Below are 27,991 nucleotides of genomic sequence, written 5' to 3'. Positions count from 1 at the left end.
CAAAGTCACGCGCCTACACAAACTATCTGAATACACAAGGGATAAGAAAAAGAAAAGCCAAACCAAAAAGGAAGAAAAAAGAACAAGGTTTCATAAAAAAAAGTAAGTCCGCGCGCGCGCACATTCCCACGAGGACCGCCAGTAGCGCGATTCGGCCTTCTTGAGAACGTGTCCCCCCAGCACCCTCGATTAGTTTCATCCGTTGCCGCTGCAGTCCATTAAGCGCGACGAGTCGGCCGTTAAATTGTCCGACCGGCACAAGCGACCGACGCCGACGACGGCCGGCGAAGAGTACAGTGCTCTCGCCGTTTCTCGCGCACTCCGTGTTTGGCCGAGATGTGGCGACTCTAAGCGTTATAAATTAGCCACGCCGCCAGGACAGGTCGCCTTGTAGCGCCTCCGTGCGCTTTCCTTCGCACCTACTCTTTCACTGCTGCCCTAGTTTACCCTTTCCCTTCTCTAGAACGCTGTCCCGAACTTTATCGTCTGCAACCTTTTTTTTTCCCCTTTCTGGCTTTTGTTCCTTTTGTCACGTAGCCCCAATGGCCATGGCGATTTGGCTGTCCTCGTTCAGCAGACGAATTCAGTCTCCTTCCCTGCTACAAGTGTTTCTCTTTAACCTGTTCGTCTTTATATCCCAATTTCCCTCCTTCGCTTTATTAGCTTTTAATTATTCTTAGTGTCGTAACCTTGAACCTCTTTCATTTCTTTTTTTCCCTCTCTCTATCTTGTATTTTGCTGGGACCTGTTTATTTCTATCTATGTCGTCACTTTTACTGCTTGCTGTGTCTACCATCCCTTGTTTTGTTTTTTCTGAGTTTTGACTTTATCTTTTTTCCCTCTCTAAATCTTTGTTTCCTTCTATTTTTTTATTCCTTCTGTTAGTTTGCTTTTTTCTACAAGTACTATAATCGACTAAATTTAGAATAATTTTGTCATTGCTTTATTAGTTCTGTATCGTAGACTTGGGCGGATAATTAGATTTATGATAAAATTCAAGGTACTATTCAACCTGAATTTCTGAGGGATCAACTTTTTCTATAAGTTTCCGCCAACAAAAACAAAAGAAAAGAAGAAACAGACAGTGTCTTTCACTACGCGCGGAAGCACAAAGAAAAACCTGAACGACTACTTGTCAAACAAAGTGCTACACTTTCGCCTCTATTAGCATACAGCGTATAAAATGAAACAACGACCGACAATAAACATGTGACCCAAAAACTAAACAGAGCACTGCTTCCGGTAGTTCTTCACGTTCCATTACTGTCATGTGTGATTTAATCAAACAATCTGATAGAATATGGTTACTTGAGTCGGTATAATTATAATTTATTATTTTAAGGGGGGGGGGGGGGGAGTACAAGAATAATTTTGAGCCTTGCATATACCGAAAAATGGGGAAAATAAAACTGGGAACAATACCTGTGACGGTGCAAATGCTGTCGAGTTACTCATTTCGTCAACGCGAATCGTGTTTTTTTTTTTAGAGCGCAGCTCTTAGGCGCCCGTTTCCGGCTTGAGCGGCGTCGGCGCGTCGCCGTCGGCGTAACCGTGAGGTCACGTGAGCCCCCCCCCCCCCCCCCCTCGAGGTTACGTGCCCCTCCCCCCGAGGTCACGTGACCCCCCCCCCCCCCGGAGGTCACGTGACCCCCCTGAGAACACGTGACCCTCAGTACCCTTCCCTCCTCCTCCTCCTCAAGAGCAGCGCTCTAATTCGGCGTTAGAGAGTTGTAAACGGCTTTCTTTTTTTTTTCGTCTTTTTTCTCGTAGGCAATTACACAAGAAAGGCGCCGCTTTGGGTTCGTCCTGGAGAGGCAATGTTCCCTAGTCAAACATTACCTGGCTTACACCGCTAAGGTAAGGTGGCGTCAGTGTTGTCTCCTAAAACAGGAACGAAAGCTCCGTTCCTCGTTCTTTCCCAACCTTGGAACGATTCCCGTTACGCAGTTCCAGTTGCTCAGAAGAAACGCGTTTCCGTTACTTTTGAGATAAGAACGGCTCGTTATATTAAAGCTATATATATGCATATTTTTATTAATTATTGCTCTGGATAGTTGACAAAATAAAGCGAGCAAGTGAAAATATCCAGGTGTCGCTAGCCACGATCGCACTTTGTTCCAGTTCTTTGTTTTCGACCGTCTCTCGGACACTTCCCCGTAGTCGGATGTCAAAATACTCTCTAATAAACAGCCTAAATTCCTACTAAATTTGGGTAAAATTGCAAAAAACAACACCGTTCTTTCTGCCGTTCCTTCGAAAACGTGAGCAGTTATCGTTCCAGTTTAACTGACGCAAAAATTGAACGGCAGCGCTCCACCGTTCCTCTTAAAGGAAACGTGTTCCAAGAACATTGTTCCTTGGAACGCCGTTCCATACAACACCGTATGATGTACACGTCTTCTCTATCCAGAAAGCGAAGCGACGACAGCACTTTCTGCTTAAAACTTCAACAAGAAATCACTGTAATGCTATGCTGATCGCCTGAAAACGCGTATTTCCCGGTTCCGCAACAAAAGCCTACTTTCTATTATTTTCTCACGGCACGCGTATCCGATATTATCCGTCTAAACTTTTTTTAAATTTTATGCAGTAAACCAAATTTGGTGATGTGTCGCCTTCGTTCTACCCTCATAACGTGGACAGGGCCACGCGCTGCTCCAGCACAACGTGGAAGGCTGGTTAGACATCGTCAGAACGCGCGAGACCCTACCTGAGTCCATCGGCAAGATCTTCAGGGACGTCCCTGAATTCAGGGTGAGTTGCATAATCCTCGACAGAGAATACTGCGTTCCCGCATCAGTAGCGCGTACAGCTACGTGTGTATCTACTCCGTTTCAGCATTACTTGGCGAAGGGTTAACTGCCTTTCAACATCCTATGCGAAGCGCAAGGTCGTCTGCTTCTTTTGCAGGGGTGGTGGTGACGTCAGAAAGACGCCAACTCTGATTGGCTCTTCTGATTGAAGGATAGAGCCAATCAGAGCTCGGCGTTTTGACGTCACCATAACCCCTGCAAAAGAAGCAGACAACTTGCTGACACGGTGCTCGGTACAGACATGATGACAGAATTACCTTCGGGCGCGCCTCAAGCGTGTTCAAAGCAGTGTTGGGTAAATTACATCTACAAAATGTACTTGAATTGAAATGAGAGGTTACGTGGTGCCCCAAGTAATGTAGTAAGTACACCGGGCGCAATTGTACTTGAAGTAAAGTAGTTTAAATACGATGTACTTTCTAAGTAAAGTACAAGTACTTTTAACACAATCTTTTATGATGCCCCTTTCATTTTCTTATAGTGCGTGCGTGCGTGCGTGCGTGCGTGCGTGCGTGCGTGCGTGCGTGCGTGCGTGCGTGCGTGCGTGCGTGCGTGCGTGCGTGCGTGCGTGCGTGCGTGTGTGTGTGTGTGTGTGTGTTAACGGGTATACGTATTGTAATCGTGGGTGCATCAGTTATTTTCGGAAAGGACGGCGAATATTGGATTGAGTCAAGTGGCCACGAAGTAGTTGTTTTACTCTCGCTGATGAGCTGTTTCACACAATCAACTAATAAAGCGCTTACTTGCATCGGTCTTCTAGCCGCAACTAATTCGCTCGGAAAAATGACCAGATGGGGGATACGTCGTCTTCTCGCGTTTCCGGTTGGAGTAGAAATTTCTTCAGGACTGATAGAGCATAATTTTATTAAACAACGAGTCCGAATTCGGAGAATGCACTTCGAAGTCGGGAGGCGTACTTGCCCCGGAGGAAAGTACTCGACTAAATACTTTAAAGGAACACTGACAACCCACCAACTTTTTTTTCTTGCCAGGCGATTTAATATGGTGTCAGAAGCCCACCCAATCAATATTTTGCCGCAGTGTCACGTACATTTTAATGAAGTCACAAACCGGAACTGCTCGAAACCGAAACCGTAACTGGACTGGGAAGGAAGAAAAAATACAAAGGAGGAGAAAGATACCTAAAATCACGTAACTGTGCAAACTTTTTTTTTTTTTTAAGTTAATGTATTTGCAGCTTTTTAGAAGCCACCAAAAATGGGTATCATATTTTTGTCTATTTTTAGTACTGAGTGTGTGCCTTCGATGACCGGCGACTTTGATTGTCTTTGGTGGTTCTGTCTAAACCATTGAAAACGGCACGTGACCATGGAGAAGAGGGTGAGCGCGACTCAAACCGGCCAGTTCTCGATCGACTATTTTCGAGCGGAAAGAAAACGAATTTCGAGCCTAAATTGTGTTCTGGGTTGCTGGGCTCTCATATGTCGTGTACAAATAAAAACCTTGGCGAGCATAAATACCCTGTCAGTGTCCCTTTAAGTGCAGATATATGCTCAATAAATGTACTTCAAGTAAAGCACAAATGTTCTAACCTACTTGCAGTAGTACTTTAAGTACAATGCACTTAAATCACTTCTCAACATTGGTTTCAAAGCATGCTTGCTTCGTACAGATGCATGTCTCCAACGTGTTGGCAGGAAGTTTTGCACCAATATGACAAGACCATGAGACAAGAAAAAAAAAAAAAAACACTCCTCAGACTGTCTTTTGTATGATCTATTAGCAGTGTTACAGTGTAGGAGTGTATTAGCAGCGTGACCTTGGCTTTTGACTAGGACATGTCTAAAGATAAGGCTAACCCTCTGGCACGCGTTCTTCGGTGTTGAAGCCAGCGTTCTTCGCTCTAAACGGGTCGCCGCTCCTTGCCCAGCTTCCGGTGCACAGCAGCAGCGAGTACGCGTGTTCGGGCATCCTGTCCGACCCGGAGTCTTCGACGTCGTCCCTGCGCCAGAGCACGTCCCTGTACGGTGGCGTGCTGGGCAGCAACCTGCTCCGCAAGACTCGAAGCACGGATGCCAGCTGCCTGGACCTGCGCAGCCTCTCCGGGGGCGTGGAGACCACCGCCTTCATCAGGCCCATCTCGAGGGCCAAGTCGGACTTCAACCTGGCCTCGTCCACGGCCAGTCTTGACTCCGGAGAGTACGGTGAGGGCTGTTAATTAGCGCAGTCCGACGCGCTAGACGTTTTACACCCTTAAGAGTGTAAACCAGCTTGTCCCGGAGCTAACCCTAAGGGTGCCACAGCAACGACATAAGAATAGGGTGCCCGAACGATCTTGGCAGCATCTTAGGATCAACATGGTAGTGAATCCTGAGACCAGTGCGTAGAAGAGTAACCATACTAAGAGAGACAAAAAGAATAGAAAAAAAAACCGTTGTCAGCCTTTGTTTTTTTTTGTTTTTCTGCCTCTCTTACACCTATTTGTCTTTTTCACACCACTCTGATGTTCAATACACACCAACCCGCCTGTACTTTCATTTTTTTTTTTTTTTTTTTTGTAATGATAGAGATATACACGAGAAATACGTTTGAGTGCATGTAGTCCTCAAATGCACAGAAGCCGCAAGTACAGCACGCACGAGACCGAAATTCTGGTCATGTTGACTGCTTCACCATCTTATACTCGACAATTGAGAAATATTCATTTGCAGGTAAACCCCTCCGCGCGCAGTCGCGAAGGTTACAAGTATGCGAGTATTGCTTTGATCTCGTCAAAAATTCACATAAAGCGTAATATGAAAAAAAAAGAACACGTGACTACCCGCTAACGAACTGCAATGCCGGTGTCAGTCCCGTGGAATCTTTTCTTTTTATATATACAGGGTTTTTTTTTTTTTTTTTTTTTTATTCTTACACATTTGTTTAAAAAAAGCCGGGAAAGCTACACTAATGCGGTTTGTGCAGGTGGGTTATACAGCCAGGCGGACATTATGTGGGTGGCTAATCTCTGCGATAAGTCGGCTAATTAATTAAAATTCGTTAATTAAATTTTTAATTAATGGAAATAGACATATGGTTTCAATTAGAAACTTGTAGATCATCGTCGAAAACCACTAAAATCAACTGTTTTTGGAAGGATATAACGCCGGGGAAGCATTTTACGCCGTTCTGTAAAAGCGTTCCATTTGGACGCGTTTCTAGATTTCGGTTTCTTATCGGAGCGCATCACCGCGCCCGCGGTCCTGCTCCCCAGTGGCTGAAGCGCGTAGCACACGTGCGCCGTACTTCCCTCCATTCTACGAGGGAAGCGAGGAGGTGGCTTCACGCCGTGACCACCGGGAAGCAGGACCGCGGGAGCGTAGATGCGCTCCGATAGGAAACCGAAATCTAGAAACGCGTCCAAAGGGAGCGTTTTTACAGAACACGTTAAAATGCTGCCCCGGCGTTATATCCTGCTAAAATTGTTGATTTAGGGGTCTTCGATGATGCTCAGCAAGTTTGTAATTGAAACCATATGTTTATCTTCAGTAATTAAAAAGTTAATTAACGATTTTTAATTATTTAGCCGACTTATCGCAAAGATTAGCCACCCAAATAATGTCCGCCTGGCCGTATAACCCACCTCTACAAAAACAGCATTAGTGTAGCTTTCACGGTTTTTTTTTTTTAAACAAATGTGTAAGAATAAAAAAAAAAAAACACTCTATATATCTCGCACGTCTTTTTTTTTTTTTTTTACGCTCGGAAAAATTGAAAACACGAAGGCTGCATTGACGGAAATGACACAAGAGGATGTTTCTCGACACGCTCGAAAACTTTTGTATTGAACGGTTTCTTCACAAATTAATAAGAAGCATGATAGTTAATCTGCGTTAATTAGCCATTTTGGAACATCGCAAGAAGCACCTTAACTCGCTCATTATGACTGTAAACAATGCGCTGTGTTGGTACTCGACACGCGCTGCGGACAGCAGCTTTATGCACCGACAAAATAAGGGAGAGAAGGAGGCGAGAGCGCGCAGAGATGCCAGAACGTCGTGCTCTGGTTGGAACCATTAGTGGGTAGACCTAAAGTGAGCTACCTTTGTCTTTACTGTACTCGTCGAACGCGTTCAAATGTGGGACCCAAAAGCCGGACGCCGGTGCTCCGCGTACTAACGCGTTCGAGGAGTGCAGTGGAGACAAAGGCAGTTAGCTTTAGGCTTACCCTCTAACTGCTCCAACCAGAGCTCGCCGTTCTGACGTATCCGCGCGCTCTCGCCTCCTCCTCTCCCTCAGTCTGGGCACAAGTTCGCTGAAACACCCTGTAGCTAGCGCACTCTAGCCGGAGAATCACCGAGGTCGGAAGGCTAAGCTCTAAGTTGGGACTTGCGCGCGAGCACGTGTTCTTTGGTTCTTATACAGTGAATCCTACGAGGACCAAAGGCAGTCTGAGCCCCGAGCTGGGTCCGGCAGACAGACCCCGGGTTCGGGCCCTCTACTCCTACCTGTCGAGCGGAGAACACCAGCTGAGCTTCCACGAGGGTGACGTCATCGTCCTCGTGGGATCGCGCAACGGCGGGTGGCAGTACGGCGTCAATCTGCGGAACAACAGGTCTGCCCGGCTTGGTGGAACACTTCGATACTCTGTTAGCTACAAGCGCGAGCTAGTCTGCGCTGCTGCAACTTTGTGACATGCATTTCTAGATGGAGCGCTCATTCTGCGGAAGTTTGCTTCAAAGCAGCGACATCGAGCTCTCGTGTTTTTGGCATTGGCTGCGGTCTCAGCTAAAGCGAGAACGGAGAACACCAGGTGAGCTGGTGTTCTCCGTTCTCGCTTTAGCTGAGACCTCCTGACAGTGACGTCCCACTGAGAAAATTTGATTCTTCAAAACCAAAAAAAAAAAAACTTTTTTTAGGCCGGTTTGTTGATGAATGTGGGTACCTCTCCAGGCAGGTGGTTAAGTCACCCACATGTGGTCACCCACAAGAGGGATTTTCTGGTCACGTGACCGGCTCCGTAGAGAGAAAGTCGATCCCGCTCAGCAGACGTAAGCCTTGCCTGTTGTTCTCTCTAGTTCTCGATTAACGGGACCTTCCCCAGATATAACTTTACATGCTGCTTCACGTACTTGAATGCGGTTCATTTCACTTACATTTCAAACCTCTTACCCCTTATTCTTCGCACGAAATCGGACTTCAATTTCCAAAGTGACGACGGACTTACGGATAACTTTAGTTTCTTGTCTCCACGAAGCCGGTCGTGTGACCTCCAAATCCCCCTTGCGTGTGATTTAACTGCCGGGAGAAATACCCGCATTGGTCAGCAAACCGGCCCTGGGGAGTCACAAAATAGCAGTCAACGTTTTGCTGAGACTCAGCTTAATCATCAGCGCCAGGATGAAGCTATGTTCTTAATAATAGTTGCTGGTACTTCGTCCGAAAGGCCTTTGGCCGATGAGACCTCATACGCATGGCTACTATCTCGTTCCAGGTGCGGATGGTTCCCGATAGCCTACACAGAACCGCACGACTTTGGAGACATATCAGACTTCGAAAGCTTCATTAGGTAGGTACGACGAGAATGACCGCAGCACTACGCACAAATAAAAAATAATCTGCTGAACCAGCGAATTACTAGATTACCAAAAACCAACGCAGCGCATTGACAGCCCAGACCACGTCCTGAAACGAGAATAGAAATATTCTCCACGTGCCACTGAAGACTAACAATAACTGTGCCGGTGTTAGAAATCAAGCTTCGACCTTGCTTGCTTACCGCGTTTTTCACAAGCTTTTCTTTGACCATACGCAGCTGCGGTCGTCTGAAACTTTACATTCCTTCCAAACGCGGTGTCGTATCTGAACGCGTCAATTTTTTCATTCACGTGTGATCATGTTTTCGTTGGAAATGACACACAATATATGTAGCAAGCCTTCAGCAGTGACCGCCACAAATATCAAAATCGATTGCGAGTAAGAAAAGCATTATAAGAGCACTGCAGTCCAAACTCCTGGAGCCTTTAAAGTTCACGTCGTATGCAAAACGCACGTGGCTCTTCAATACTTTAAATTATTTTAGAAACTATACGGCTCTTCAGAGCTTAGACGGTGGTTTTAAAAAGAGCAAAGGACTAAGAAAAGAAGGAGGGGACAGGACAGAGCGCTCTGTCCTGTCCCCTCCTTCACTTCTTAGTCCTTGGCGCTTTTTAAAACCACCGTCTAGATGTTCAACCAAATAGCCTTCCAATTAATTCTGATTCAGAGCTTAGGGACGTCATAACTCGAGTTGCCGTACCTCTGGTGCGAGAGTGTCCCTCCAGCTGAGGCACACCCTGGAAGGAATGCCAAAGTAGGATGACATTACTATCGCGCTGCAGGTGATGCAGCAGAAAGATACACACATAAACTTTGCTGTTTCAAACAAGTCAGCACTAATGTACTATACGTATTTACACATTTCCAGCTTCGCTGCCATCGCTTTTACTGTTCAGTGTTCTATAAAGCTACGACCGTCTGCTTTGTTGTCTTAGCCGTCTCGCACCTATTGTTTTAGCACCTGCGGTCACTGACTGCTTTAGGACAAGGAGCGTCTTGTGCTCTATTTATACCTAAGATAGCAGAGCGGAAGCTAGATCCTCGATGGACCAATCAGCAGTCGGCCTCGCTCCACGTGGCGTGCGCTCTCCGCCCATGTACGCGTATGAAAAAGGGGAATGGTTGACTGGTCTATCAAGGACGTAGCCGTTACTTCACTGCCAGCTTAGGAGCAGTGGGAACTTGCTGTCCTTCGTGGTGCTTACCTAAAGACCCGTCGAAGGCGGTTACCTCAGCTGGACGCTAGAAAGACGCACCTTGCCGTTTCTAACCTGTCAACTAGTCTAGCGCTCTCTTAGTGTCTCTGTCATCCTGCTTCCCTGTCTCACCCCTTTGCACACTCGTTTTTCTTCCACCACCACCGTCCCGCTAACCCCGCCTCCTTCCGAAATCGGCTGATCAATAGCGGCTCAGACAGCTCCCCGGCTGTCCCTTCATCGTCCTCCGAGTCCTCTGGAGGTTCAACGGGTGTCAGTCACCGCTGGCGGCCGCAGAGCTTCGGAGCGTCCCAGGACGTGGCGTTCCGCGTGGGCCTGCCCTCGGCCCCAGCGCCTCGTCGTCCTTTATCGAGCTTTGCAGACACCTACCTCGTAAGACCGAACCCGAGTTCCTTGAGTCGCTTGACCATGCACTTCACGGACTCTCAGAAGTCATCGAGTGTATACTCCACCGCAATGCACCTGGAACACAAATCATAGGTCCTCTACTGAGACCACGTGGCCATTGGCGTCGTGCGCGACCAAAAGCGCCGCTGTGGTCGGCCTTCCAGGAACTTGATGAATTCTACTTTCGTTAACCCTTCGACGGTCGTCGCCGTGCATGTACGGTGGTGATTACACATCTGAAAGTGCCCGCCTAAACGCGAAACTGCGCGCACCGCGGGAGGGGCGCGCAGTTTCGGCAGCTTGCTTTGAAGTCTACCCACTATCCTTTAATCAGAGCCAATCAGAGATCGGCCGTCGGAGGTCACCGCAACCCCTGCAAAAGAAGCAGACAAACTTGCGGCTGCGTATGACGCTCCGCGCACGTGCATGAGGCTCACTTCGCATACCGGTCGCTCTGACGGTAGTGCCGATGGGAGCACTGGCCCTCCGATTCGGACTTCCAGCGTTTTTCGTAATTAAATTCAGAGGATAAGAGATCATCATCCGACGGAGATGCTCTTTAAAGTACCTCCGGTTAGGCATCTGAAGCCGCTGGAATGTTGCTGAAGCGGTCGCACCAAAAATGAAACCTAATGGCAGCTAGGTGACAACTTTTCGCTTTCAATATTTTCATTTGATGCTTCTAAACCTAAACATCTTGCAAGCACTGCACGTGCTCTCGCTGAATAATTAAAGGGAAACTGAAGCGGTACTGTGTTTGAGTAAAAACACTTAATTCGTCTTCATCAGTTCTCCAGAATCACGAATATCGAGACTGATTTTCAATTTGGTGCATGGAGGCTGCAGAAAATCATTTTCAAACGACCGCTGAAGCCCCTCTTTTTTCTGAATCTCCGCTCTCGCGCATCTTCAGCGCCTCACAAAGCTATGCACGCGCACTCTTGCTATTTTCAGAAAAGTCAGAAAATGACTTTATAACTGGATTACTTTTCTCACTGGGTAGACTGATTCAAGGAAGACTAGTGATCCAAGTTCTGGGGGAATTGTGGTGGAGTATGTACTCAGGAACATCTGGAAGTGCACGTCTTTATTCCTTTTTTCACGTGTCTAGCACTCCTTTATCAATGTTTTTCTTTTTTTGTTTACGTGCGAATTTGTAACAAGCACGTCCAGCGGTCACATTTCAACGGCCGCCTTACTATCGTGCTTCAAAACGAGAGCATTCGTATTGCCAGGGTACATATTTTACCAAACTAGTCTCAACAAGTTTTCTTTTTAACAGTGAAATTAGAAATATTTTACGCTAGAGTGTCTTCTTGCAGCTATTGACCAAATCTATTCTTCCTCCATTCCCCATGTGCACTTCCCGTTTCGCTTTGCTTGCACTGTGTGTTAGCTTGTTGACGTGCATTCTATGTTGTAAATTGTCCTCAGAGCCATGAACAACCTCAAACTTTCTTTGTAACAGTTGCAGCACCGGCTTACAAGGTACGGTTATATTTGCGGAGCAACGTACGGCTCTTGTGCCAAACTGTCGGCTGTAAGGCGTGGATTAAGTGTCTTGACTGCACTGTGAGGGTGGTAAAATAATATTTAAGGCACCACATGCAGCGACGGCATCTTACCAGTGGCTTGGGGTTAGTAACATCGGGCTCTGGAGCAATTGAGACAGAGGGTTATTTAAATCTAAGGGACAGCTAAATCTGAGGAGATTAACAAGACAGAAAGCATGCAGTGTGCAAGTCTTCTGTAATCTCGGGATTTGTCCCTTGTCCTTTGCTCCCGGCTTGTCCATGCCCAGTAAGGGCTTGACGATCCTTTTAGTGTCGAGCTTTCATAACCCAAACATCTACTAAAGTCTCCGATAACTCCTCAAGCTTCACAAGCGTCTTCCAGACGTCATGCCCTTGTGTGGCATCTTGCAGGGGCCACACAAGGTAGAAACCCTCTGATAAGTCCTCCTAGAGCTCCGGGGTCATTTTACGGGCACGCAGACAAGACTCCTGTCCTTTCTTTCCTGCACCCCAGTTCCGCCAGCCACCGTCGCCCTTCCACCTACGGCTGGACACCGGTGGCCCAGCCGAGTCCGCCGCCCAGCCCCATCATCGAGGGCTACAACCCCGTCCTTCTTCAGCCACGCTTCAACCAGCCACCGCCCTTTATGGGCCCGCGAACCCCACCGCCGCCGCCTCCGCCACCGAGCCTGCCGGAAGATTCGGAGCCGGAGGACCTGCCGCCACCACCGTGGCAGCGGGAACCCCGACCAGCACGGACCACCACCTCCGCCCAGCCGGTTCCTCCTCCGCCGCCTCCACCCCCGCTTCCGGCGCAGCACCAGCCACCATCCACCCTCTCCACCACCACCTTCCGGGAGGCGTCGCGCTGAGGCCACCCCGGAGGTCCATGACGTCGCCATTCCCGTTCCCGATGCTGCCGCCAAGGTTGCCGCCTTCCACGAGTCTCCACAGCAGCAGCGACAGCGGCTTCTGCAATGACTCCTCCGGGCAGGGTAGTAGCACTGGAGGGGGTGGGGGCGGCGACAAGGTGACGCCGTCCTGTTCTTCGTCGGCTGAAGAGGTCGAAGAGGAGAAGGCTGAGGGCGAGGTGGAGAGGAGTAAGGAGGAAGAGGAGGAGGAGGAAAGGGAGAAGGCGGAGGCGGCGGAAGAGGCGGAGGACGTTGTGGAGGAGGAACTGAGGTGAGGGGGACGATTTGGTTCGAGTCGATTTAGAGTATGTACCCTTCATGGAAGCCAGACCGCCCACTCTGAGCGACAGAAAGAATGTTTGAAGCAAAGGCATGCATGGTTTGCACTGACGTCATACCAACTTCCATTGTGGTGGCTTGTCTAGAGTGCATCCCTCCTGCAGCATACGTTCCACACCACTGAGGTTGTTTTTCTCGGCAAGAACAAGTAGAACTGGCCATTAGCACAATGCCTTGACATCACGTGCAAGCCATGTATATGCTTGTCTCATTATTTTCCTCGAAAATGATTTGTTGAGAGTGATGCGTTGTCCTGTCCACCTAAAGAATAATGCATCCCTTGGTTTCCCATTCCTGCGCAGTGCGCACCCACTAAAGCAGTGTACATTGTAAAACCAGGCAGCTTAATTCAGCCAAGCACTCAACTGTCTGTTTACTGGCGTAGAAATGCTGTTGCATTTCGATGTTTCTTCTATGAAGGCCATATCCCACCGAACAAACTGAGAGCACCATAAGGCAGTGGCATAGCCGGGAAAGGGGGGTCAGTCTGTCGTTACCAATATAGGGGATAAAAAGGATAACGGCACATAAGCTACTGTTTCCCAACTCTCCGCTTTGGCACAGTGGTCGAACGTCAGGCTCAAAATCTTGGGGTACTGGCTTTGGTTCTCCTTGGTTGGGGCGTTCGCAAAATATTTTTTATTCTCAATTCGTACTCTAAACGTCCGCGTTTCGTGTTACAGAGAAGGATTTTCCCGGAGTGGCTGCCGAAAGAAATGCTATCGCATTAAAAAGAAAGAACCATCAATGACGTATTCAGCTCGTCAGGACACCGCAGAATAATGTTCAAGTTCAACTTTAAGGTATAGCAAAGTTATTTTTGTCCGATTATAAACTTAGGAAACGCACCCTCTAGGCGTGTGGCTACGCTGCTGAAAACTAAAATTCGCAGAAACGTGCCAGCCTTCATTTAAAGAAAAAGAAAAAGGATTTTATGCTTTTACCTTACTATGTGTTTCCTTCAACGATAGGGACGTAACTTTTCTAGGGGTATTTGCGGTTATTAGCATGTTTTGTTCCACTGACGTGAAGAATGAGAATGAGAGTAGCATGTACGATGGGAGAAGCATGAATGTGTCATTCGTCATCATACTTCGTACAATTTTATATAAAGAACATAGAAAACAGGAGGAACTCCACAAATCGCGCTTTGGTTTCGCACGGTGCCCACCCCGTGGATGTTGCTTCTCCGCAAAGCCGCAGTGCGCAGTGAGAAGAGCATTTAACGGAGCTGACTAACCTGCCTAGAATATGACGTTTTTCGAATCGGTAATGGAAAATTTCAAAACTGCGCATGCCAGCCTCAACGATTCGCCGGCGGTGTAACAGGGTTCGAGTTATTACTTCTGGTGTTGAGAAAGAGGCATTAACTATTGGCGCAATGTTAGTCCAAATCCCCCACACCTTAGTGAAATTCGGGAAAAGGTAGCGAGGCGGACACTTTGTCCCCAAAGGTGCGGCAAGCTAGTCATTGCAGAAGCATGAGAAGTCATGCCAACTTTCTTCTGGACCTGTAGCTGCAAGTGTAGGGTCTGTTGCAACATTAGAACTGTGAGAGAGAGTCCACCCTAATAACAACCCCGGAGATTGTCACTACCATGCCACAAACACGCCTTCTGACGTCACAAAACGGGAGGCGCATGTCAGCGGCCATATTTTAACCTTGGCACCCGCAAGACCAAATCTCCTCATGACCAACACACTTTGGCACATTGGCCATTGAGTGGTGCAATGTTCTGTTACTTGTCGGCAGAGTGTCTCTTAATTTATACACCAATGCACTGTTTGCACATCGGCCTGCGTTTGCCCACCAGGTGTGGGCACCGTGCATGCGTAAGGTACTTGCGCTTGCGCCTTGCTGACAGCGGCGCAACCGCAGCGGCGTGACACCAGAGCTGCGCGTTGATGCATATATTGCAACTGACTAAGTTATGGAGCAATTTACGCGGGGTGGCATTCCACGTGGATGTATTTTCTACTCGTTCAGTATGAACTAATCATTTTTTTTCTCATTATTTGCAGGGAAAACGCTTTTTCCTCCGTCAAGCTGAAGAAGGTGCTAACCAATGACAGGTCAGCGCCCATGATCACGTGATTATGGCTGGCCAACCGTGCAATCCCGGCAACGCAGCAGCAGCAACATTCCAGGGATGAAGTGCATTTTTCATTAGGGCCACGCGTGATGGCCGCGGAATGCCAGGTTACTAATATATGCGGTTACTTTGTTGATTTGTACGACGTGTTGGGAGACTTTTTACTAATAATAAAATGGCAACAAGACTCTCCTAGCTTTGTGGAGCACGTTCCTTACACTTTAAATTTTACAACCAGCAGAAGACTCGTTTGAAAATGGCTGCCTGAGAATGCATGTAAGGACTTTCCAACTTTTATCTCAATCCACTTTTTTTCTTTCCTTTTTTTTAATGTACAGTAGTTATACAGAACTTGATTTTGATCAAGATTTTGGTCTGTTATAAAAGGAGTATGTTGTATCAAGATATGAAGTTAAGTCAATGGTATGTAGAGGAAAACCAACCAAACTTCACGAATCGGTATGTTATATCCAAATGTCTGTTGTAACAGGTGCTGTAATGAGCTTAGACTGTATGTTCTCTGCAATTTGTTTTGAAGGTGCTAACCTAGACTGCTTACATAAGACTTAATTATGGGCTCTGAAACTAGGCGCCAAAAATGCCCAGTCTTGATTGGAATTAAACTATAATATGAACCACATAGTACTTCCAATCATAAGAAAAAAAACATACTCAGCAAATTTCTGGGACATTTCGAGAGAATCATTAGAATGTAAACAACTTGAAATAACCAAGAAAGTCGCAGAAAATCAAAGTCAAAAACTTCAAAAGTAGCGTGAAAACAGACGTAACTTTATTTCACTACTCTGCCGGCTTCCACGGTGCTCGTATAATCCTCTCCTCTATCTGTGCTTCTTTCTTCTCCAAGGTCTGTATCACTTTCATCCTCTGAACTGCTGCAGATGAGATAGAAACAGTGTATGCCACACATTCTAACACTCTTCAAAGTTTTCCAAGGTGTACTTGTTGTACGGCAGAAACTAGGTATAATCTCGTCAACCAACCCGAAACTAGACGCGATAATAGCCATACCGTGACTGTACACCAATTCATTGTTCGTAAACATGCTTATTTGCCCACTGGAGCTCTGTATACGTGGGAATGTTTTTTTGAAAAGCATATCAAAAGCAAAGCAAAACAATCAGAAATGTGAGTGGGCATACTATAATCAGATTTGCTTTTTCAACTGTACACCCTACATAGAAATGGTAGCAGTGGCTTCCACAGTATGAGTGGCCTGTTAAGGACCAGCATTTGCATGGACTAAATCTTGCTTGAAACTTGACACCTTTCCCATGTACTTGCTAAAGAGTAGATAATTGTAAGTGGGAATGGAATAGTGGAACCAAGACAACATCAATCAAGAAATTATCAACCAATATATTTTCTCGGCATCTGCAATGTCCTTTCCTTTCTGCTTTAGCAGAAACAAAAACAACTAAAATCGTTCTAAGCTGAGTTGAAACAAAAAAAGGTAAAACTCCACAAAGACTAACTAGAAAGTCTGTTGAAGTGCACACCCTCAAACTAATATCTTTCCGAGATCGACTGACACACATTAGGTGGTAAGTCATTTGTCCTCGACTGTACATCCCACAAACTAGGCTAGGGATCACCGTAGGTTGGCTAAAACGTTGCTTCTTACCCTACTTCCTTACACATTGGATGTCACGCTTCGATCCTCACAACCAAGAAGCATAACCAAGCCATCTACTCAAAGTTTCTATCAAATAACACCACAAAATCTTAAACAAACCGATGCTGTCAGCTTAACACCCTGCCGGGCCTCGCGTGATTCACGTTACTTCCACAAAGATGCCATCATCCGGACAACATGCCTACCCCTTGTTCACAAACTAGCAATATGCTTATAGCTCAACTACAAAAGCAAGGCTGATGCAATGACTTGGTAGCATACCTCGAGGGTGGTAGCATTCCCACCCTGTAATTCGGATTGTGATCCTCTTCATCAAAGCCCTCCTCGTCGGAAGACGTCGGAGGTAGCTCCACTTCACCTGCAGAGCAGCACGTGAGAACTTTTATACTTTACATAGTTAACGGCCAGATTAAGACAACCACACCAAAATATAAAGCTGAACCAGCATAAAGCGACTTATATCAAGTAGCAGCATTGGCTTTTGCCGTGGCAAGTACAGGGGGCAGCCTATGTTCTCGTTGGGTGAAGTTCAGGCCGGAACTGTCAAAATGCCATGCAGAGAGCGTCCGGTGCGTCAAAGAGACAATAGGGAGTTTTAGCGAGTCGCTGTTCGCGCCCAAGGTTACGAAATCACGAACGGTGCTGCTGGTTCGTTCCGTGAAACCGTACGTGAAATTTGACATATTTTAAAGAATCGTGAAACTGGCGCAACCGTGTAAACGATTATGATGATTGTGTTTGACCGGTGGCGCCATCTTCTATTAAACATGTGAAACATTCTGTGTGCGAGTCCGTGGCAGCTCATGTTTCCGGCGTACAACTGACGTAAACAAGACGGCCGACGTAACATTTGCCGGTCGGAATTTCAAGAACTGCAAAGCTAAATAGAGTAAAAAGCATCTGAATGACCGGAATGTATGTGATCTGTCTCTGTCCCCTTGAACTCGAACAATCGTTCATGTTGTGTACCGTCAAACCAAATCATTCCGTCTGCTCGCAGTCGCCACGGCAGGTAGTCTGCCCGCAGATCGCCAAAATTTACTAACATGCGCAGTTTACAGCGTTCACGATCGCTTATCATTGTGAGCTGGAAATGATTTGGTTCAACCTCTCGAATGAAGCAGATTAACAGGATGGCAAATCGCCTCCTGCTGTCCTAAGCCTAATGCTCGGCTGGGTGGGCGAAGTCAGTTGCCAAACAGACCGAAAAGCAGATCGTGAACGGTGCTAGCTGCATTGCGGTGACAACTTCAGTGGCCGGAATGGGAGAAATGAATGAGAAGAGCCTCCCGACGCCTCAAACGACTAGCGCGAGCATGCGCAGCGGCGTCGCCGATGTGTTCGAGGACGAACCGTTCGTGTGGAAACGACCTGCTAAAACTCCCTGTTGAGCATTCAGAGAATATTTGTTTTAACGTGAAACACTAGATTAAAGTGTCAAGACACTAACAAAATTCTTTTTTTGCTGAGGTGTCACAAGAGTGTATGTGAATCGCATGCTGTCCCCCCTGGAGAAGTGATGGGTAGTTATTCAGCATTGAATGTTTCTATAAATCAGTGTGTTTTTGGCGTTTTGGTGGTCGTAAAAACTATGTTTCGCGAAGTCTACCAGCTCTATTTACGAATAAGCATCTTCGATGGCCTACAAAATAACGATAATCTTTGGAGAAGGGGAACCAGGGGGACAAAGGACAAACACAAATCTCCAAACACAACTAGGTGACTGGTGCACGACTGAAAACGTCCGCCTGGTCCTGGTATCGAACCGTTAACCGCTCCATTTCCAGTGGAGGACTCTACTAACTGAGCTAACCAGGGGTTAGCCGTCAGTAGAGCAAACGGGTTTTAACAGTTGCCACCAGTATAGCACCAACAAGTTTAAATGACCTGAATTTTAAGGTTATAATGATAAAGCAAAGGTACAAGTGAGCTGGACGATAATATTATACGTGACTGATGCGCGACTGAAAATCTGCCTGATCCTGGTATCAAATCAGGGACCTTCACATTTCCAGTGGAGTGCTCTACCAACTGAGCTAACTAATTGTCACATGTAAGTACTATCCATGAGAAATGGTCATTTATAACATTTTTCAAAGTTTTCAAGCACGACGGGAAAGAACAATGCACATACAAAAATATATGAAATGTATGCAAATGGCGAGTGTTCGAGGGCTCAATACTGCACAACCCACTAGGTTGCAACCAAACGCAAGTGTGCAAGCCACCCCTGAGCCGACCTAGAAAAGTCCTTGAGAGCTTCCAGGAATTGTCACGCACCTCTCGAGTCGTGCTCGCGCTGTGCAGCCTCCAGATAGGTGGCTTGCGCATCGACAACATCCTTGGAGGTTTTACAGTTTGCATAGGTGTCCAGAAGCTCCTGGTTCAGCTTGAGGAAGCCCTTGCCCCACTTGAACTTTGACAGGTAAGCCTCTGCCAAGTCCTTGTAGCCTGAAATGCAATGCTCGAAGTTAACCCTCTAACCACCCGGCCCGAGCTGTACTCGTCATGGAAGGTTGTACCAATATCACCGATGACGAGTCACACTCGTCCAGCCAAAATGAGGGTTTGTTTTCACTGCCAAACACGAGACAGGTTCATCCATCCATCCATCCATCCATCCATCCACCCATCGCGCATCTAGCCTTGTAACAGTGACCAGAAATGGCAGCACGCTTCAGTGATGCCAGTGACAGCCCTCGGAAATGGGCTCTCTCTTGCGGCAGTTCGAACAGTAGCGACGATGAAGACACTGAATTTGTCTCTGGAAGTGAGTCGGACATGGATTTTGATAACGAAACTGACTTAGACGACGATTACAGTGACGAAGAAGACAACGCGCTGGGCAGTGTTCGAGTGTGGCAACGCGTAAACTGCGTAAACACTGAAAACCCGCCACCCGCGCCTCCGAGGTTTCCCGTATTGTGCAGTGCCTGGGATTCTGCGGCAACCCACTGACGAAAAAGACATTCTCGGCTAGTTCGAGGTTTTCTTTTATTGGGACCTTGTCGACCTCATTGTTACAGAAACAAACCGCTACGCGGTCCCGCATTTCGCAGCGCAGGGTTCCTCGTGGAAACCGGTGGACCGTGAAGAGATGATAGCGTTCCTTGCGCTAATAATTTTGCAAGAAATCGTTGGCAAACCACAAGTTGAGATGTATTTGTTACCACCGCTAGTACAGAAAAACGTCTAGGCACTTGATCTTTCGTTATGGTGCATATGTTAAAATAAATACTGCGCATTTCAGCACCTGTTATTCTATTACTCTCACATGCACTGAGGGAAAGCTTCCATAAAAATCAACTTTATCAAATAAAATTTGGTAAAGTTTGAACATTTCTTTTCGAAAATAACTTGGTGGTTAAAAGTAGCACTGAAACCGAAGCAACGTGGCCAGAAAATGCTCGCCAAGAGCTCCGGCAGAACATGGCATAGGTCAACTTTATGCATCGGCCCGCGCAAAGTCGACTGGTCCAGCTTTCCGAACAAAGTTAAGCCAAAGCCGCAGGTCAGATCGTCCCGTAAAGAGAGTGTAGCTTTTGGGACGTGTTAGGTTAGTTGGGTTAGGTCCGAATCAGTTGAAGTCAGGCCAGCTTTACAATAGGTTAGGTTAGGTCGGGTTACCTAAGGTTAGATTCAGTTAGGTAGTGCTAGGTTTACTTGACCCAGGCAGTGTCTATCCTGGACTACTACACCTCGTTTTATGTCACGATGGACCACAGCGAACGCTAGGAGCCATCCCAGCCAACTCAGTCCTGCGAATGTATCACGTGACGATGCGCTCCGTGCATCGCTGCTCCCTTCCGAAGGTCACACGACACCCACGCAGTGTTGAATTGGCTTCAATGGCTCGTAGAGCCGTTTGCAGTCTATCGTAAGGTAAAGTAAAGCAGAAGCTAGGTTAGGTCGGGTTAAGTGTGTAGTTAAACTTGCCCACCAGTGATGTAAAGAACAGCCGCGATCGCTTCGACACAGGACAGCTCACAGGGCTTGCCGTAGTTGACCGGGTTGGCGGCAACCAAGTAGGGAAGCAGCCTGGGATTGGCGCCGCGCATCTTGGAAAACGGCGTCTCGTCGAGGCGTGCCCACGAGCAGTCGACCACCGCCACGCCGTTTTCAGACACCACCTCTCTGAAACACCAAAGAACTACCCTACTGTCAACTTTTCATGTCATTTAACATCTGAGAAGGTGATGCAGAAAAGGAAAACTTTTTAGTCAAAGGAACAGACACAGTTGAGAACGTCCTTCGACTAAACTTTTTTTCCTTTTCTGCACCAGTCTCAGGTGTTAACCAACATGATTAGCTACCACCAGCTCGCCTGCACACTCAGTCTTTTTACCATGTTGTGGTGCACTTACCTAAGTAAGTTCTTGTGCAAACGATGCGAGACATAGGTTTACAAACAAATAAAGACAAAATCCACACTTGTAACGAATGAAGAGCAACGATGACACTGAGTTCTCCAACATGTTAGACCTAATTGTGACTTGCACAAACCTTTTTATGCTTTGCTGCACCTTACCTGTGCATAAAAGAATGGAATTCGAGGGGAAGCATGTTTTGTTTCCATTTCTGTAAACGTTTCGACGAGTGAGAAACTAAAGGTGAAACGAGCTGAAAATTGATTCAAAGAGAGTTCTTTGCAGTCAGGTGACCGGCAATGTGTGAATGAGAATATAAGTTAATGTCAGTGTAGATTGCCTTTTTGCATGAAAATATCAACAAGATGTCATAGTTTGCTAGGATCCAGCAGCTTGTACAGACTTACTTCCTATGTGCTATGCGAGAAAACAAACGCGTCAGCTTGTTTGTTTTAGAATATATGCGCACAACTCAATGTAAGGCAGTTCTCCGAGCTACCTTCGCCAATAGACATTCTCTTCCGGGGGATCGGTGGCCGAGTGGGCTAAAGTGCACACCCAGCTCGACGCGCGTGGAGTGAAAGCTCGCGCTGCAGAACCCAGGGATCCTGGGTTCGAGCCCCACCCCTGCCCGTTTCAATCTGGATGAGCATCGTACCGGCGTGCGGTCATGTATCACTACTGCGTGGTGCACGTTAAAAACCCCAGGTTAGCAGTCGTACTGCACTGGCAAAATTGCTCATCTACAGTGTAAACCAGTGTCGCCCCTACTGGCAGACCAACCTTACGCTGTATAAATCACTATAAAGGTCCAATTTGACTTTTGACTTTTGACATTCTCTTCCAATGCGGCGTTCTGGTTTGGCTTATTTCAAATTTTCCCTGTGTGCATATGCTTGAGAAATCAGCAGTTTGATACTTTAGCCCCACGTCCCAGGGAATAAAAACCAGCCCTCGGAAGGTAAAAAAAACATGTTTTTGTTTAATGCTCGTAAAAATATTAGACGCTGGAGAAAATCAGCCATCTGTGTTAAGTCCTCATTTATTTATTTATTTATTGGTACTTCCAGCCCTTCACAAGGCCTTTACAGGAGTGATAATACATACAAGGTGTAAAACAACTATCATGCACAGACCCTTAAAAAAAATGATTCACCCGCAGGAATACAAAAGCAAAAGAAATACATTCAAGACACAAAGTCACGGCACATTATCAAGCACTATACTCTTTATATTTTTAACAACATCAGACATTTGTCATAGTGACGACGGAATTAGGGAGTTGGTTCTATTCCTTTATTGCCCTAGGAAAGAAACTAAATTTAAAACAATCATTTTTGAGAGGTGGTTCCCTGATGTGCATGCTATGACGATGTCTTGTACATTCACTGACGCGTACGTCCATGTAATTATTTTTGTCTATCTTAACTAGGCCATGAATGATTAAAAAATGAATTTCAGGTGGTCGCACTTTGTTCTCAATTCAAGAGAAGGAAGTTCAGCAAGTCTACAAAGTTCGGTGGGGGAATGGTTACGATTATATTCATTAAAGATAAACCTGGAAGCAAGCCGCTGGACTTTATCAAGTTTGGACGAGTTAGCTACTGTATATGGATCCCACACTACTTTTGCGTATTCAAGGACAGGTCTCACTGGTGCCTTGTAAGCTAATGTTTTTCTTCCTGGCGAAGCACTTGCAAGATTTCTTCTGAGATACCATAGTGCCTGATTAGCTTTTCTGGACATTTTTTATGTGTGTGTATTCCATCGTAAGTTGCTTGTAAAGGTTACTCCTAAGTACTTATTTTCGTCTGCACAAGGTAGGTTGGTGTCATCTATAAAGTAATCATAATTTAGGAAATGTTCTTTTTCTTGTTATAGACATAACTACCGATTTTTAAGGGTTTAACTCCATTCGCCACTCGTCGCACCACTGTTTGATACTGAGGAGTTCATTTTGCAGTTTTAGTTGATCTTGTTCAGTTTCTATTTTATTGTACAAAATACAATCATCCACAAACAGCTTGATTGGAACCGATATTCCACGGCGTATGTCATCTATAAATAACAAAAATAAAAGCGGTCCTAGCACACTACCTTGTGGAACTCCAGAAGCAACTGGAGCGGGTCTATACACACAACCTCCCAACTCAACGAATTGAACTCTCGATGAAAGACACAAGCAAAACTAGTTTGTAATGATGGGGTTCCTAAACAGGGCTTTAATTTTAAGCAACAATTTAGGATGAGACACTTTATCGAATGCTTTTGCAAAATCTAAAAATATGACCTCCATTTGGCCACGGTTATTTATAGTTTGGGAGAGATCGTGCACAAGTTTCGATGAGTTGGGTCGTTGTGGAAAGACATTTACGAAATCCATGTTGATATTGAAACAAAATATTGTGATCGTCAAAGAATGTTAAAAGATGCTTTGAAACAACATGTTCGAGAAGCTTGTAGCACGTGTTAATGAGAGATATAGGTCGGTAGTTTTCCATACAAGGAACAAAGCCTCCTTTATGTATGGGGACAATTTTGGCAATCTTCCAGGCTTTTGGCACAGAACCATTATTTATAGACGACTGAAAAATTATAGTAAGATATTTAGCAACCCATTCAGAGTACCGCTTCAAAAACGCATTAGGAATTCTGTCAGGCCCGGGACTTTTCTTTACATCTATGTTAAGCAAGAGGTTAATGACTTCCTCGTCTTGAATTAATAAGTCACTAATTGGAGGATAATCAGAAAACTCTCTACCTCTTGGTAAATGTTGGTTGTCTTGAGTAAACACAGATGAAAAAAAAGTATTCAATTCTTCCGCTCGTAGCTGACTGTTTTCGGTAGTAATTTCCTTTTTTTTTTGGGGGGGATTAACATACCGCCAGAGTTTAGCCGGGGCTCCCGTAATGAATTTCTTAAGCGTGACATTGCAAAATTTATGCTTCGAATCTTTAAGAAGCGTCTTCAGATCGTGACTCAAGCTTTGCAGTGTCATTTTCCTAGAGTCACTTGGTTTAATTGCATTACCTTTCCGACATTGCTTTATTTTTATTTTTACATGTATAATTTCTCTAGTGATCCATTGGCTCTTATTTCTTATTATTTCGATACACATAGGCACAAATAAACTAATACAGTGTGCTGTCACATCAGCAAAATATTTCCACAAAACTTCGGTAGCAGTATCTAACTGGTACAGTGACTGAAAGTCGTCAAGCGATTTCTCAAGATAATCTAAAATGCTAACGTCATCTGCTGCCCCAAAATTAAGCACCTTTTCATGCGGAGGGCGATCAAGCCTGCAAGGGGTGAAGTTTAGCGTCATGGACGTCATTTTGTAATCTGAGATGCCTTCAAAAGGTTCACATACCGAAAGAAGAGATGTTAGGTTTGTGAAAACAAAGATTAGGTCAAGTAATGATGATTCAGCAGAAGTCGTTCTTGTGTGTTCTGTGCCAACTTGAGAAAAATTATAACAAAATGCAATTTCCAGTAGTTGCTCGCAGCTGGCCCCGTCTGTTGTAAGCACTGAAAGCATACTCCAGTCAATGCCTGGTAAATTAAAATTGCCTACTAACAAGATGTTTTTATTTTGACATATCACAGAATCCATATATCGTCACAACCTGGCTAAAAAGTCGACTGAGGAATTGGGAGGTCTGTATACACCACCCAGGACTATAACCCGGTCATTCATTCTAATCTGGACCCATAGAGCTTCGATATCTCTAACCTCATCCAGTACAGTAAATACAATATCGCTTTTGATCAAAATCGCTACTCCTCCGCCACGTGCTTCCCTACCTGTCTAAAATATTGCAATGTAGCCACGTTTCTGTAATTACCATGGCGTTGAAATCGTGTTCAAGAACAATGCTTTCAATTAGGTCCACTTTATTTACAATACTTCGGGCATTTATGTTAATTAGTTTGAAGCGTGCTTTGTTGTGACGTCATTTATCCTTATCTTGTGTACTCGGATATGATGAGCACCGATATCTTTCGTTTCTAACCTCGTCCCAGGCATAGAGAACGTTGTTTATTTTGACCTTATCAAAAACCAATCTAGCTTTTGCTCCTTCCTTTCTTTCATCTGCAGTAGAGCTCCACAGGTTCTTTCGTATCTCCACAACTCTTTTTGAGAAATCCTCGTTAATGCTGATTTGGGTACCCTTTAGTTTGGAGCAAGTGTTAAGAATTTTCATTTTATCCCGAAAGTCAGCGAATTTCACAATAACAGGCCGAATTCTACCGGGTATGTGCCTCCCAAGTCTGTGAATTCTTTCAATGGAATCAACCTTAACTTTCAGTATACCATCAAATACCTCATGAGTTACACTTCTCACAGGGACTTCTTCCGTTTCTGGTGTTGCTTCACTGATACCTCTAATTATCAAATTATTTCATTGGGATTGATTCTCAAGATCGTCAATTTGTTTGTATAAAGAAGTAATTTCATGATCGTGACCGGTAAGCGTGGTTTCAATTTGAAACCACGCTCACTTTTTTTGTTCACAATATGCCCATTGAAAAGCACGGGGTCAGAGCCCAAGTACGCACCTGATCTCGCCACGTCACCGTCTCCTTCCACACAATAAAATCCGCCTGTTATGGTCACCGAATGTCAATAGACACACACACAAATGCAGTGTCTGAAGCCAGGTACAGCTGCACCATCTTCCAAGTGCTGTCTGCTACCAATGCGGCAACGCTACCTTCAACTCCAAGCTAGGCTGCCAAACAGATCACGCGTAGCTTTAGTATAATCTTGGGAGCTGTAATATAATCTCAGGAGCTTTAATATAGTCTCAGGCACGCACAAAGCCTCGTTGGAACTGCCAAAGGTACGCCAGACGACCGCCTTCCGCTCCCAGCGTCGACCTCCAAAACAACATGTCTGACTTTCCCTAGCGTTGCAGCGTTCATGTTAGCAGACGACCCTCAAAAGATGGCGTCTCCCATTGCTGGCAATGGCTTCAGACGCTGCATTCGTGCATTCCTCTATATTAAAGACGCATTGTTGCCATGGTGATGTTGACGGGCTTTAGTGTGTTGAAGGAGACGGCGGAGTGGCGAGATCAGATGTTTACTTGGGCTTTTTCGCCGTGCTTATAAATAGGGGGCAGAACGGGAACAAAAACAGTTTAAAATGAGGACGTAACTATGTGGCTGATTTTCTCCAGCGCCTAATATTTTGACGAGCCTTACATGAAATGTGCTTTTGGCATGCAGTTTCGAAGAAGATTTTCAATTACCAGCATGCCGAGAAGTCGTTAAGCCTAGTGAATTGAGCCTAATTTACTTCGTACAACAGATGGGAACGACTGACTGAGATTACAAAACCAGAATAGCAGTTAGCTCAAATTTTTTTTGCAGTCGGGCTATTTATGTGTAACACAGATAAGTTGTTTTATGGCTTACTCAACTTAATGCACAATAATGAGTGCCTATTCCTAATTAACATTACTGGAAAGCACCGGCCTACAGTCAAGCTTGCTGAATGTTACCCCGTCAAAACTGACACGTTTGACGACCTTTATAGGCAACGTGCAATGCTGTTTGGTTTGGCGCTATCTAGCGAATGAAGCAAGAAACATTGGGTATGCCTGGGAGTGGCGGTTGCATTGTTTAAATGTGAGCTATTTCTCTGGTCGCGCCGCTTAGCCTAGTGTCTGAAGTAAGAAATACTGGGTAGGCCAGGAAGCCATGATCACATAACCTGCCTGTGCAGCGGAAGCTGGCGGGCCAATCAGAACGCAACTATCTGTCACCGAATTGCGCTTTTACTGGGATGATGCATCCGGCTTTTTGCTGCGTCATGCTCCCATATCTGTGCGTTGTGCTCGTATATATAGCACACATCGAAGCCGTCGGCCCGCAATGTGGGCTTCCTTCGCCAAGTTACAACGAGACAGGGTATAACCGTGGGCTCTCACTATGCTGGCGCTGCCTGGCTGTTGCCGGCTGGCTATAACCAGTCAAACAAAAGTGCAATAATGGCAACCGTGTGCAACACATCTACACTGGTGGAGAGAGACACATCGGCGGAGGGAGTGCAACCGACCAGCAGAACACCAAGCGGAAGCGGAAGTCGGGGGAGGCGCGACTGACTAGGCTAGGTCCAGTATCCATTACTGTTGATCACCCGATACAAAGGGGAGAGCCGCAGACTCCAATCCAATCCAATAACTCGGTAGGACGCACAGGCGCAGATGCCTCCACGTCTCTGTTGTAGGACGTTAATTAACTAATTCCATAACTATTAAATCATATAGATACGGTGTTTATCTGCACGCACCTGTCCTGCGGAGAGACGCATCTGGTCCCAGACGGAGTCAGGATGACACCGTGGAACCGCTGTCCTAAACGGAGCAGACGGATCAAATTTTTCCGCGCCAGTTTGCGGCCCGTACAGCGTTTGGGGTCGCAGTGGCCTAGGTCCCACATCGCAACTGGGAAGGGAGAGTGGATATTGGCCATGTCATCCTCACCAGCAGAGGCATCTGCAAAGCAAGACCAATGATGTCAGTAGGATCGAAAGACAAATCCTCCGTATGTGACGTCTTGGGCGAGACAGACTCGCTGGATATAAGGGATGTCACCACTCTCAAGGAGGTTCACGTATACCTGTCTATCAACGCTCAACTGAACATTCATAGGGCACAATCGTAATACCTTCCGAACCAAATTTTCTTCCGTAGCTGTCATCTGCCGTGGGCGCCTGCTGTTGCTCTTTTCTGCTGCGTCCATCTTGATGTTTCTTGTGCCTATTCTTGGTGTTAGGGTATTTCTGCTTACTCATGATTGTGTTTCTCTGAAAATTAGTAGTCTGCAAAGCAAACTGCCGGCTCAGATCATCGTAAACAAATTACACGTGCGAAATCCAGAGATCCAGCGTCGGCTGTGGCCGCTGTTGCGGATGCCTTCCAACCGATAGATATCCCAACAAACATCCTCTGCAAACATCAAGTGGTTTGCGTCAGATGACATATAGCGCTATCTAGGCGCCTTGATATACAACAAAATAAATTAATTTGTATAGTTTACAGTTACTCTACGCAAATATAGCTCATTCAAAACCACGTCTTTTTCGAATTTAATAACGTATAATACGACATCTGCATCACAAATTTACATCAATGTAGTTTGTC

General features: G+C 46.0%; 2 protein-coding genes across 4 annotated transcripts in view; one reads left to right on the top strand and one right to left on the bottom strand.

Moving 5' to 3' along the window:
- LOC8039051 (brain-specific angiogenesis inhibitor 1-associated protein 2) overlaps positions 1–15,007 on the top strand; it is a 32,378-nt gene extending 17,371 nt beyond the window's left edge. The window contains exons 5-12 of the mRNA XM_029970617.2: positions 1,771–1,857; positions 2,644–2,754; positions 4,705–4,978; positions 7,179–7,368; positions 8,248–8,322; positions 9,757–9,940; positions 11,984–12,651; positions 14,742–15,007. Coding sequence (XP_029826477.2) covers positions 1,771–1,857; positions 2,644–2,754; positions 4,705–4,978; positions 7,179–7,368; positions 8,248–8,322; positions 9,757–9,940; positions 11,984–12,651; positions 14,742–14,814 — 1,662 coding nt within the window. The 3' untranslated portion in view covers positions 14,815–15,007. The remainder of the gene's footprint in view (positions 1–1,770; positions 1,858–2,643; positions 2,755–4,704; positions 4,979–7,178; positions 7,369–8,247; positions 8,323–9,756; positions 9,941–11,983; positions 12,652–14,741) is intronic.
- Positions 15,008–15,583: 576 nt separating this feature from the next.
- LOC115312726 (18S rRNA aminocarboxypropyltransferase) lies at positions 15,584–27,787 on the bottom strand. Of its 3 annotated transcripts, none has more exons than XM_029971625.4 (6): positions 27,516–27,787; positions 27,139–27,343; positions 20,410–20,603; positions 18,750–18,920; positions 16,731–16,827; positions 15,584–15,708 (listed from the first exon to the last, which is right to left on the bottom strand). In XM_029971625.4, the coding sequence occupies exons 1-6, from the start codon at positions 27,640–27,642 to the stop codon at positions 15,606–15,608; spliced, it is 897 nt and encodes a 298-aa protein (XP_029827485.2). In that variant the 5' UTR covers positions 27,643–27,787; the 3' UTR covers positions 15,584–15,605. The 3 variants fall into 3 exon arrangements, with proteins under 3 accessions (XP_029827485.2, XP_029827486.2, XP_029827487.2); XM_029971626.4 differs by having other exon boundaries at positions 15,584–15,705; positions 27,516–27,769; XM_029971627.4 differs by having other exon boundaries at positions 20,458–20,603; positions 27,516–27,769.
- Between the last annotated feature and the right edge of the window lie 204 nt (positions 27,788–27,991).

The sequence above is a fragment of the Ixodes scapularis genome, unplaced genomic scaffold (genome assembly GCF_016920785.2).
Source record: "Ixodes scapularis isolate PalLabHiFi unplaced genomic scaffold, ASM1692078v2 PGA_scaffold6__148_contigs__length_123643588, whole genome shotgun sequence".
NCBI lineage: Eukaryota > Metazoa > Arthropoda > Arachnida > Ixodida > Ixodidae > Ixodes > Ixodes scapularis.
This window is presented reverse-complemented; position numbering and strand designations above follow the sequence as displayed.